Raw genomic sequence first — 11,992 nt, 5'->3', positions numbered from 1 at the left:
TGCTCTCTGAGGGCAGTGAAATACCCAGCAGCAGCCTTTGACACACGTCCAAGCCAGGCACTGGGGCTAGCAGAGGTGAAAGCTCAGCGAGCAAATCCCTCAGAGATACTGTGTCATGTGTTGTTTCATTTTTTTCCCCTCTACACTAGTTCTCATTTTTCTCCCCAGCTCACAATCCTAATATTTGCCAGGCAATGCTGGAGTTTCAACAGAGCAGAATCTGTATTTACTCAGTGTCTGTAAAACCAGCCATGTTAAATGAGCCTGGCCGATTGCTTTACTTTCTCTACCATTGCACTCCTATCTATTGTTTTCTCTTATAGTATTTCCATTTAACGAAACTCTTAACTATTTGTATTCTCTCCACACATTTCTCGTGCAGTTAAATCAGTGAACAATGTTTTATCAGTTTATTATCTAAGTTTAATTCTGACACTTTAAGACATAGCTTGGTTGAGGTACAAAGGGAAATTACATAAGGAAAGAACCACTTTGCCTCTCTGAAAACATCACAGTGAAATACACTTTTTAAGGCAACAATCCACTCCAGAGTTTAGGGATGTGCGGGAGAGAGATCAAACGCAGCAAGTAAAGTAGGAAATAAAGGATGGCCAACATGAGTTCTTGAGGTCAGGGCATGAATAAAAAGCACTTGGAACTTCTTGATTTGTTACACTGCATGACAAGTCACTGTTTCACAGCATGGCAAGGACAACAGCCAGAAAAACTCAAATGCACTAAGTTCGTAAAGAGCAAACGACTTCTTCAAGATCGATTCATTAGTGTAAATAAACGAAGACGAGGCACGATAGAGGGCCACTGTCTGACGATGATAAACTCAAGTCTCTCAACCGCTGCATCTGTCTTTGTTCAGCACAGGAATACATGCATATTTAAACGGCTTGAAAGCGATATGGAAAGGATGTCGCAGCGAGAGTGGCAGGTTGGCCTTGTGGTTAGACTTTCCTGTAACCAGAAGGTCACTGGAGTTCAGCCCCCACAACAAGCATTTTGTCCATCTTGTTGAAAGGCTTTAGGAAGACACTGAGCCCCTCCCAGCTCACACAGTTTAAATTAAGATTATCCTCTGAATATAAATGAGGCAATGCAAGGATACTGTATATATACACATAAAAAAATTAGGCAACCATTTTAAAGATGACCCCAAATCCATCTTTAAGGCACTTAGAAGGCACAAAAAATGGCATGCTGTGACAAAATAAAGAGATTTACAAAGAAGTAATGGCAACAGAGTACCCAGAAACATATAACACACTGCCCTGAAATATGATAAATCTATACAAAAACACACAATTTGATCTCTTTAAGTCATACCATAATATTGTATCATAATTATGGTATCTCATTTCTTGAATTCACCATATACTGCATGCAAGAGGTTATTTTATTGGGCTTCTTACTGCCTTGTTCAGAGGTTCCAATATAATATTAAGTGTTTTGTTATGAAATGCTGCATCACATCAGGTTAGTATGATGCTAAAATACATTTGTGATGAGCTGGAAAATCTCTCTGACTGAACACCAAACACCTTGTACCCAGCATACTCCAACAGTTGTAACATTCATTTTGACTCTAGCAGTTTTTTTTTTTTCCAACTTCCCATGTCACCTATGAATGCACCAGTTTAATGCCCTGCCCAGTGTCCAGTACAGCGGGTGGGAACCAGGCTAGTTTACACCTCCTGAAGCAGCGCAGACACACACTGCATAACCAGAACAGGTTAAGACCACAGCACCAGTTGGACAGGTGCACCATGGGATACGTAGCCTTGGGAAAATGGGTCTTCCAGTGCTTGGCAACATCACTTCCGGTGGGCAGGTGGAGCGTGTAGTCGCTCCAGCGTTTGGACACGCTGTAGATGGCCGTCACAGTCCTCCCCTTTTCCGACCACTGGGTGTCGCTGTCTGGGTTGCAGTTGAACTCCACCCATTCAGAAGTGAAGTCACCCAGCAGGGGGATGTCTCCAGCCTCTGGGTCAACCCTGGTGGTGGACAGCTCGGCCCCCTGCACTGCTATGTAGATCCCATCCACCCTGCGCACCTCCTTGACCCAGGGGAGGGAGTTCTCAGTGTCCAGGACGAGGATGAGACGGGAGCAGTGGCCGGCGTTCTTCTCCTTCCACAGCTCCAGTAGCTGGGCCAGGTGGAGGCTCTCACCTCCTGTAGCAGAGGGGGTCAGATGGTGAGATGGAGAAGAGAGAGAGAGGGATAGAGAAGGTAAAGGGGAGTGTTAGGGAGACAGTGCAGGGGAAAGAGGGGAACAGGTCACACAGGTCAGTTTCATCTACATCTGTATGCAGTCACAAAGCCAGTTCTCTTTACCAAACCCTCTATGTAGTGGTGGTTACAGGGCCACTACTGGTTCAGTGTCATGTTCAAGGACATTTCAACAGGACACATAGCTGTTGATGGACACAGCGGCTTTGTGGGGATCAAACCTGTCAACTTTCACTTGCAGGGTTGTCTGTCTGTCTGTCATCACCACACACAACTACACAAACTGCACAGAGATGCTGTTTTCCAGATGGCGTATCCAAAGTACAAAGATGGGAGCCGCAGCCATCTCGCCAGCAGATGTACCAAATTATTTCTGTTACCTCAATATCATCATTTATTGTAGGAAAGTGCTGGGTAAGTAAATTAGCTCTAAGGAGAAAAAATAACTCGTGCTGCTGGCCACAGAACTGATCTTACAAAGGACTGGTTTATATTTGGATTGGAAATTGGGCTCCATCCACACGCCTGAAAATCTACAAGTGAATTAAGAGACACTGCTGCTGAGCAATTAGCAGGCATGTATCCACTGTGATCAACAGAATTTCATTCAGTATAATTTAGCACTGGACAACACTGTTGCACAAAGGCTTTATACCTGTAGGATTCAGAGACTTGAAAACAGTTTGGATTTCTGCCAAATCGGTCCTCACTTTTTCAAAAATGTGTTGAATCATCTACTGAACACTGACTGAAAGTGTCCCTTCAGGATGGTGACACAGGGAAGTGATTATCTTTTCAACCGGGATTCTCTTCTTTTTTCCCTCCCCCCACTGTTTGCAGCCGCACGCAGAGATAATGTGTCAAGTAATCTCCGAACAGAAGAGCTGGAGCTGACACGGTGTTAACCTGCTGTGATTCTCATTCCTGTTGAGGGGAGGCTCGTGTCACAGCGGACCGTCTGCGACTTTCACAGAACTGTCTCTACTGGAACCGAACTTCTGCGCTGAGCCTTTGATGGAAGTTTTTAACTCTTCTGGCTTAATTGTCTGATCTGTAAATCAAACCAGCCACTGATGGACTGAGGGGAGAGGAAAATGAAAAGAATGGGAGTCGAGCTGTAGACTGAGAAGCATAACAGCATAAATACTACTCTTATGTTCAATTTTTATTGTATTCATCTCTGATGACTACTGCATTTCTCAAAACATTTTGTGATCTTTCTGTGATGACTGAAAGGAGTGAGAGAAACTGACTGTTTTATCTATTCTTATATCTTATAATATTCTTATCTAATCATAATTTCTATTTTTTCAGAACAGATGAGCTACAATCTTTCTACGCACCCTGCTGCCAACTGCAGAAGTACCTTCTAAAGTTACCCCATGGCTGGGGATGACTGAAATAATAGGTCAACTCTACTGGTGGTAGAAATGTAATTTGGAGGAACATAATGATAAGCACGATGGTGGTACTGGAGTCAATGAAAAATATCAGCGTCGGCTGAAATAAGCATGAAAATGTTCTAAGTTAAAGACTGCATCCCGAATACATCCACAGAAATGAAAAGAATGGCTCAGTGAGGGGATTTAATTTTGAGGGCTCAATTTAAAATTAAGAAAATAATAATAAAGTGGGTATGTAGCTCTCACCTGCCAGAGCCCACGCCCCGGTGCCTTTGTGCGTGTGCCCACTGTAGAAAATCAGGTAGGTGTCGTGACGGGGCCCGTCCACAGTGCGACGCTCCAGGAAGTCACGCAGCTTGGTCTGCAGGGCCTCCAGAGTGATGCCGCTGGTGGAGTAGTCGCAGCCGAATGTCTGGATCATGTGGTGGGAGAAGAGGCGCTGCACGTTGTTCAGCATACCTGTGGAACGCTGGTTCAGCTGCTGCACCTGCTCCGGTGGTAGGAGAATGGGTTGGCCATCGGGACTGGGCGGAGGAGAGAGAGAGAGAGGGAGGGAGAGGTGAGAGGAAGTGAGAAAAAATAATCCTGTTTTTATCTACTCTGAGGGAGATTCAAGTTAGGTGGCTTGTCAGAAGCAGGGGTGGGAGAGTGAGAGACGGGGCGCGTGCAACCGGAGATGAATGAGTGAGAAGTTGATAGGTTGACACGCCGGGGTGGAGTAGCTGTCTGCATCGCTGGGGAGAGAGAAGACAGAGAGGAGAGGATGAGAGGGGATGGGGAAAAGGAGATGGAAGGAGCAGGAGTGGTGGATCACTGCTGCAGGAAATGACATTAGCCTCAGGGATGTGGAGGGAGTCAAGAATGAAAGGAAAGGAAGAAAAAGGAGGAGAACTGAGTGGGGTGACAAGAACTGAGAGCAGGAACTGAGTTTGAAGATAGTTGAGGGTGTGTAGATGCATGTGGCGCACACACACACACACACACACACACACACACACCAAGTCAAGGCCATCAGCTATTCAGTGCAGCTATACATTTTCTTTCGATCTCTGGACTTGATGTTATTCATGGCCAAGCAGATGATTAAGTCATACTTCACTCTTACGGACATCTACATAATGCAGCCATCACAGCGTGCCCTGTGCCCCACATTATCACCTTCAACCTCACCTTGGCAAGGGCGGCTTAAAGTTCATTTAAAGTGGATGAGATTCGATTGGTTTTCCAGCCAGCGGATAGATAAGCAGTTGCTATTTGTTGACAGCCAAAGCAGATGTATTCCTCAGCGTGTGATGTGATCACTGTTATTGACGGTGACACCTGTGTTAAGCTGGCTTTTCATATTACATTCTTCATATTTGGACATAAAGACAACAACATTCTCAGCATAATGTAAACTCCTTCTATAAAGATATACAACAACTTGGCCAGGGACTGACTGCAACCTCTGCATGGCTTGGCGAGCTCACTGTTCACCTAAACCCATCTAATCTTTTCAGATCTCATGGCGCTCCAGGGGAGTGAACGCTTGTGGTTTGAGATTCAGACCACATCTTCCCCTGTAACACTCTCTCTTTCATCCTTAAAAAAATCCTGTCCTTTTCTCCACAGATCTGTCAGAGCTCCATACCTCTCCCCCACCCCCTTCCCCTCTTTCACCATTCCTCCCGTTCCTTTACTCAGTCTGTCCCTTTTGGCTTTTACCGCCACCCTCCCCTGTTACGCTGTTTACAACCTCGGTCATCTCCTTGTGTTTTCTTCCCCCTTGTCTCGCCCTCCCTGTTTTCCCCCTGCGCGCCTTCCCTTCTCACCCCTATCTCTCTAATCTCCCTGTGGGGCTCTTGTCATTGTGAAAACATGATCTGCGGCAATCAAACAACGCGATTATACACTGCCGCATTCTCATCATGCTCGCAATCCTCCCTATGGACTGTGCACATATGGCTTTGCATACAGAGCGCCCGCTGCTCCAACAGGGTATGGGCTTGCATCCAAAATCACCTGGAGAGTTAAAGACTAGTAAGCCCGGCATCCCCTCTGAATGCTAAAGCTAACCATCAGCTGAAAGTTCAATATACAACACATACCAGCCAAAAATCTCCAAGGGCTGGATTTCTAGACAGTCGAGGAGCTCTTGAAAATGTAAATACTACTGTATAACTGATGGCTGGCTTGTGCTGTTTAGAGGGAGGAGGGAGACGTGTTGGCATCATCAAAAACTAAGGAGGCTATTTCAAAAAACACTCTGCCAACTGAGAGGGCACTGGAAGCGGCATCAGCAGCAGCTAATGGCTAACCGCTCCAGCTGAACAACTTAGTATGCTGCGGAGGGAGCACTAGATGATCCCTTAAGGGCCCGAACATTAGCGGCATGTTTATGCATAGTTATTGGCCTATTTATCCAGTTGGTTTTGTGTTAACTGAGTAGGGAGTGTTGGAATGACTGATCAAGACATTAACCAAGAGAAAGTTTTTTACTCATTTCAGCTTCTCAGATGTTGAAATTTTTGGTTTTTCTGTTTTGTTTTTATTTTTTGACATACTGGGTTTTCCTGTTTTACTTACTTCTGCTTTTTCATTGGCTGCACAATAAACTTAGAGTCAGAGTCGGATTCAAGAGTGGAAGTTTGTCTGTGTGTATGCATCTCTATTTTCCTGCATCTCCTGCAGTACCTGGTGTAAGCAGTTGGTATGACCAGGGCGTAGCCAACACAGGTTCCCCCCAGGCAGCTCCCCAACTCATGGAACAAGCCGTGGGTCAGGGACTCCAAAGGCAGGACCACCAGCAGAGCGCTGAGAAAGAGGCCGTTGGAGGGCTGCGAAAAAGCCAAAGAACCAGAATCACTATCGCTCACCACTTACAGCTTGAACTGAAGTAATCAGAGCCAGTTAATTGGTGGTGACACTTTGCAAGACAGTTATACAATACGGGACTGACACAGTGTTATTATCGCAGGACAAAACATGACAGGACCTAACTAAATGGAGACACAATGCACTGTATGAAGCAGACTAAAAATGTAGCATCCATTAAAACAGAATAATTACTTTCATGTTATGAGCCTGTACTTTCTGGGTGGCCTTGAGTCTGTACAATGAAACTATTACATTTTTGTCATCTTTTCACCTACTTTATGTTTCTTCATTCCATTTCAATTACACTTCATACACTTCTATACGGTACACACATAATACAATATAGCAACCTAAGGCAGATGTGGTGCTACAAAGCATTGTTAGGCCTTGAGTGCAATCACTTTCTTTTGTCTCTTGCACAGCATGGCACTGTGTCCAAGAATGCATATCAATACTTTCACAGTTTAATGGAACCACGCTAGAGTTTGCAAGCTATATGGAAGCGCCTGAAAAAATGTGTCAAGTTTCATTTAACTTTTATGAAGCTGTATACCTATTAAACGTGTTCATATTCTTGAATGCCTGATTGTAGCACTATGAACAGAGGAGGCACAACACAGTGTAAAGGACGACTTTACAACATAATGCACTCTGACAGTGTTTCTGACAGGTGGAAATCAGATTTGCGGTAGCCGACCCCAAGCTGTGGGAGTCGAGGGGGGTTACACATGAGCAGCTCTGCAACTTCACAGCGCCGCATTCACAAGCTGACTTCTGATTAGGGGAGTCACCTCTATACAGCTGCACAAAAGCACTATTCTGCTTTTCAGTCAATCTGCACTTTCAAATGCATTTCCACGCAGACTTTTGAAAGGAAGATGTCATACACACCAAATTACAAAAATGAATCTATTTGAATTGGAAAATCTATTTGGGTAGGTGTTCCATATAAACTCAATGGAAGCAGTGAATCCAATGTAACACCGCAGACTATCACCATGAACATTTGCATAGAGTTGAATCAACACATCTCCAGATATTCATAGTTTCACAAAAGCTGTATTTATTGCTGAGACTGCATTAGACTGTACAAAAGTTGCTGTTATTTGTGTGTGTGCATAAGAGCCGTGTGGATTTAAAGGGCTGACCATACTGTACTGCAACAGCACAGGCAAAAAATTTGCTTTAAAGCATCAAAAAACACACACCAGAGGAGCTAAATAATAACTTTCTCATATGTGAGTGCTAACAGCTCCTTCTGTCTCAGGAAAATTTGCAACTGACATCAACAGTGTGCAGATCTCAAATTAGGACTCAGGCCCATGAGACTCTTACAAGGTAAACGTCTAATAAGGCTAAATAAGTTATTGCTGCTCTTTATGCAAGTAGATAGGGATATTAAAGTGCTAATTAAATTGGAGCAGAAGTGCCTCAGCTTTGGGAGCAACTACTAACTGCACATGGTCACTAGCCTTTCTCTGCAGAGTTTATAACATGGGTGTATGGTGTGTTTACACAGGCATTGTCATGAAACTCAAAGATGCTTAAGATGCTGACCAGCTGAATGCACCAGAGTTTGGCAGCGACGTGGCTACTGTGTATGACATGAGTATACTGATGCTTGCCATGCTATTACAAATGTGTCGAAGGACTTTTTTAATCTTTGGATGCTTTGCAAACTTGGCTGTAAAGTTGTTTTTATATTTTTTTCTGATATGAGTTAAAGCAGAGGTAATTTGTCACCTACCTGCCAGGACACAGCCCCCAGTATGCCTGTTGACAGCAGACTAAAGAACACCAGTCGCTCTGAAATGAGGCAGAAGTGTCGGATGCCCCTGGAGGCCATCACTTGGTCCAGGCTGCGGCTACTGGACCGCTGGGCCCGCCAGGTCTTCTGACACTCACTCAGCTTGGTGTGAAACCCCCAAATTGTTATCAGCAGAATTATGTGGCAAATGGACCAGAAAAGGCCAAACAGGCAGAAACCTGGGATCACCAGATACCACAGCTCCAAGTGGCCCAGCTATGAAGAGAAAAATGTCATTAAACAAAGCTGTAAAATATGTAAACTAGATAGAATCCTGTATCATTATCTGACAAACGTTTAAAGAGCTCCTCATTCACACAAACACCTAATGACTCACATAATATGAATGTCGGTTCTCAGACATGACAAGTTTTGTAAAATGCTGAGTTTACCTTTAAGGCAGCCAGGACAAAGAAGGCCAGCTCAGTCACACTCAGAGGCAGCAGAGACAACCTCCTCCACACCTTCCCCAGAGAGAGCACTGGCATCCAGCGGTCGCTGGGCCCAAGCCCACTGAAGTACACATCCAGCACAGGCTCACACAGTAGCCTGCCCAGATAGCAGCCTAAGGCATAAGGGTTGGCTGTGATGCCTAAGGCCTGGAAAAACACAAGAGATGTGACCAAGGCAAAACAGACCAGGTTGGGCAAAGCCAGGAGGGATTTCATCCTCAGGTCCACAATGAGAGCTCCCAGGGCCACCACCAAGCCGATTATGGCCACTGACATGTGAAGATGCATGGTGGTGCTGGCAATGCCAAATCCCAGGAGCTGCAGCAGCTCAGCTGATGTTAACAAAGTGGGTTTGTAACGTATGGAGCTGCACACTCGCTCAGTTACAGCCCATACTGTTTTCATGATTACACTTGCTAGGAGGAGATAGTTGGCGACCAGTTCCTTGACATTTGAAACCAAGGCAGGGCTGCTGAGGAAGCACAGAAGACCAAGCAGAAAGCCAAACCACAAATGGAATAAGCTGAGACTGGCTTTCTCCATAGCAAAGTAGTAATGAAGAATGCTGGCTATCCCCAGGACAAAGAGGCCCAGGATGAAGATGACCAGAATCATCGGTTCACTTGTCACCTCCCAGCGTACATACATGCCAACGCATACTGCCACAAGAAGGTTGATGCTGGACAGGTAACCCAGGCATCGCACTGATGTAAACATGTCCACCTCCTTGGGTCCATCGACGATCAGCTCCTCCTCCTCTTCCTCCCGAGCCATGGTTGACTTGAAAACAACTTATCCAAACACAGTTGAAGCCTCAGTTTCCTCCAGTCACCTTCCCTTGACTTGCACAGGTTTGCAGATGGAGGACTATGCCTCTTGATGACATTGTGTAAAATCAACCCCTGTGAACAATTTTAAAACTAGTGTTACTAAAGTTTCTAAGAAGTCACAATATCCTTCAGTCAACCAATCAAAACTAGCACAAGTCAGTTACATATATCATGTCCAGGCAAACTGGTAAACTCACAGTGATTAATGTTAGATTTCTTCTTGTGCTGTAACAAGTTTTGAAGTTATTATCTGACATTGTTTACATATTCCTGAGCTTATAAATGACTTGTAGGAAGATACATCGACTGCGAATATGCTTGAGTATGATTTGCTAATAAAAATATGGGTAACTCAAACAGATGAGCAGTAAAATAATCAAGAAACTGTATCTCCGGACCAAAGCCTCACAATATATCAAACCATGACTGCGGCCCAGCTATCTGTTTCTGACTATGTGGCACTGCAGCCGGGAAGTTTGCTAACTTACATAGCCTCACTGCTGACTTTTCGTTCACGGTTAGCTAACTCGCTAATCAACGTTTTAATAATCTCTCTAACTGTAAAAGAATAAGCAGCAGTCCGTGAACACATGTCAAAGTGAGCACTTAAAAAATGATTGCAGTTACTGTCTTTATCGCTAAAATATTGCTTACATGTTGATTGTTTAGGTGACAACCGCTGTGCTTCCGGATTGCAAACTACGGAATCTCGCAAGTGGCAAAAGGGGTAAGCCTTCGCTTTTTTAGGCTGGGACAGTAGAGCCTCGAGAAAATGTTTCTCGGTCCTTTATGTTTAAAAAAAATGCTGTATGGAAATGATATGAATATATGCAAATGAGAAAAACATGTAAGGTATACAATTAAATAATTATGAATTATTATATATATATATATATATATGTGTATATATATATATATGAATAGGAAGTGAAGTGCAGACAACAGCATAAAAAGAAAAACACCTACAATTCTGAATAGGGTAGCCCACTGTCCATTTGTTTTTGTTTTTTTTACTGACACTGTAGAAAGCACTGCTGGAACTAATAACAATAATGAGGGCTCTGCTCTACTTAAGAGTCCCAGTGAACCAGCATGCACAATATCAGAGTCCTGGAACTTGCACCATAAAGTAATACAGCTATAATCAGCGTTATTAATTACACCTGTGCAGGATGAATGAAATAATAATAATTAAAAAAAACAATATAAATATTGTTACCCATGATTTTGTTAAGGTAATACAATAATCATGAATCAACATTTCAAATATGTAAAGAAATAAGTCATATATGCTACCTGTTGGGTTACATCTGCATTATTGATGTTTTCTGTTAAAACTGTAGCCTGAAATGTACTGTTGAAGCTCACATTACATTATTATTATGAGCAACATCTGGAAAATGTCCATAGTAGTAAATCTCCTGTCTGTGACTGTTGTAGATTTCTGACTATTCATACCGATGAAAATCCTTTTACTTGTTCCACTCCTGCAACTTGTGCCACAAAAGTCCCTGCATCATGGGCTTTGTAGACCAAGATAAACCCACTGGCCTCTAGGATAAGAAGCCTATTTACTGCATTACTGAGGAGAAGCCTGTTAAAAGGTTTATTTAGGATTTCCTACTGATGTGATGTGATAAATGTAACGACCGGGGGAACATCAAGAAGCAGGCTTACTCAATACCCTGAGGGTATACTAAAGCATCCCAATGCATGCATGTGTGTGCATTTTTTCTGAGTGTGTGTGTGTGAGAGTGTGTGAGTGTGCTGCTTTGATCAGATGTTGACATTAGGCGCAATGGGGAACACAGTGCTTTAGCTCCCTCAACTGCTTACGCACACAGCCCTCTTTTCATATGTTTATGGCTGAGGGTAAGATGTAAACACTGAAATGTGCTATGATCTATCTGTCCTGAGCAATAATCTTTGAAAATTTAATTGACCAGAAAATGAACTAAAATCCATTTTAAATTGTGGATCCTCAGTGAATAATGCAAACTCCGCTAGAATATAGTTTTTCTGACCAACAGAAAATGGTTTTCCATGATTTGCTGAGATCATATGTAAAGCAGATGAACAGCAGTGGTGTGGTGCACAGGCAGGGCAGCAGTTTGTCTGTCTTAGATCTGATCCTTTTTCTGCCTGTGTCTCATAAAGTGTTTCTTCCAAAGAAATGAGTATAGAAAGCCATATATGATATTTAAATGGTGCAGTACTACTCTCACTTCACTTCACATTATTATAATCAGGTAAAATGGGCTATAATCTTACAGAATAATTGTGCTATAGACAGTAATGTTGCACCTCTTTGGAGAGGCTTTTCTGTTGCAGCTATAGAAGTCTGTGCACCTGCATTACTTTTAAAGAAATAAAGAGGAGTAGACTGATCCTAATCCAATCCTTTTT

The 11,992-nt window shown here is 43.4% G+C and overlaps 1 protein-coding gene across 2 annotated transcripts; it reads right to left on the bottom strand.

Annotated features, from left to right (window-relative positions):
* Positions 1-396: 396 nt before the first annotated feature.
* On the bottom strand, positions 397-10,328 carry tmem168a (transmembrane protein 168a). 2 transcript variants are annotated; one of them, XM_018682803.2, is made up of 6 exons: positions 10,241-10,328; positions 8,697-9,658; positions 8,245-8,520; positions 6,315-6,457; positions 3,888-4,165; positions 397-2,181 (listed from the first exon to the last, which is right to left on the bottom strand). In XM_018682803.2, exons 2-6 carry the CDS (start codon positions 9,528-9,530, stop codon positions 1,631-1,633), a joined length of 2,082 nt encoding a protein of 693 aa, XP_018538319.1. In that variant the 5' UTR covers positions 9,531-9,658; positions 10,241-10,328; the 3' UTR covers positions 397-1,630. The 2 variants fall into 2 exon arrangements, with proteins under 2 accessions (XP_018538319.1, XP_018538321.1); XM_018682805.2 differs by lacking the exon at positions 10,241-10,328 and adding an exon at positions 9,784-10,160.
* Between the last annotated feature and the right edge of the window lie 1,664 nt (positions 10,329-11,992).

The sequence above is a fragment of the Lates calcarifer genome, linkage group LG18 (assembly GCF_001640805.2).
Source record: "Lates calcarifer isolate ASB-BC8 linkage group LG18, TLL_Latcal_v3, whole genome shotgun sequence".
NCBI lineage: Eukaryota > Metazoa > Chordata > Actinopteri > Centropomidae > Lates > Lates calcarifer.
This window is presented reverse-complemented; position numbering and strand designations above follow the sequence as displayed.

What these genes read in the sequence shown, in the direction of transcription:
- tmem168a (XM_018682803.2), bottom strand. Translation starts at nt 9,530, where the DNA reads ATGGCTCGGGAGGAAGAGGAGGAGGAGCTGATCGTCGATGGACCCAAG. An exon ending in TTGTCCTGGCTGCCTTAAAG is followed by an intron (nt 8,521 to 8,696) that starts GTAAACTCAGCA and finishes TTCTCTTCATAG; the next exon opens with CTGGGCCACTTGGAGCTGTG. An exon ending in TGGGGGCTGTGTCCTGGCAG is followed by an intron (nt 6,458 to 8,244) that starts GTAGGTGACAAA and finishes GCTTTTTCGCAG; the next exon opens with CCCTCCAACGGCCTCTTTCT.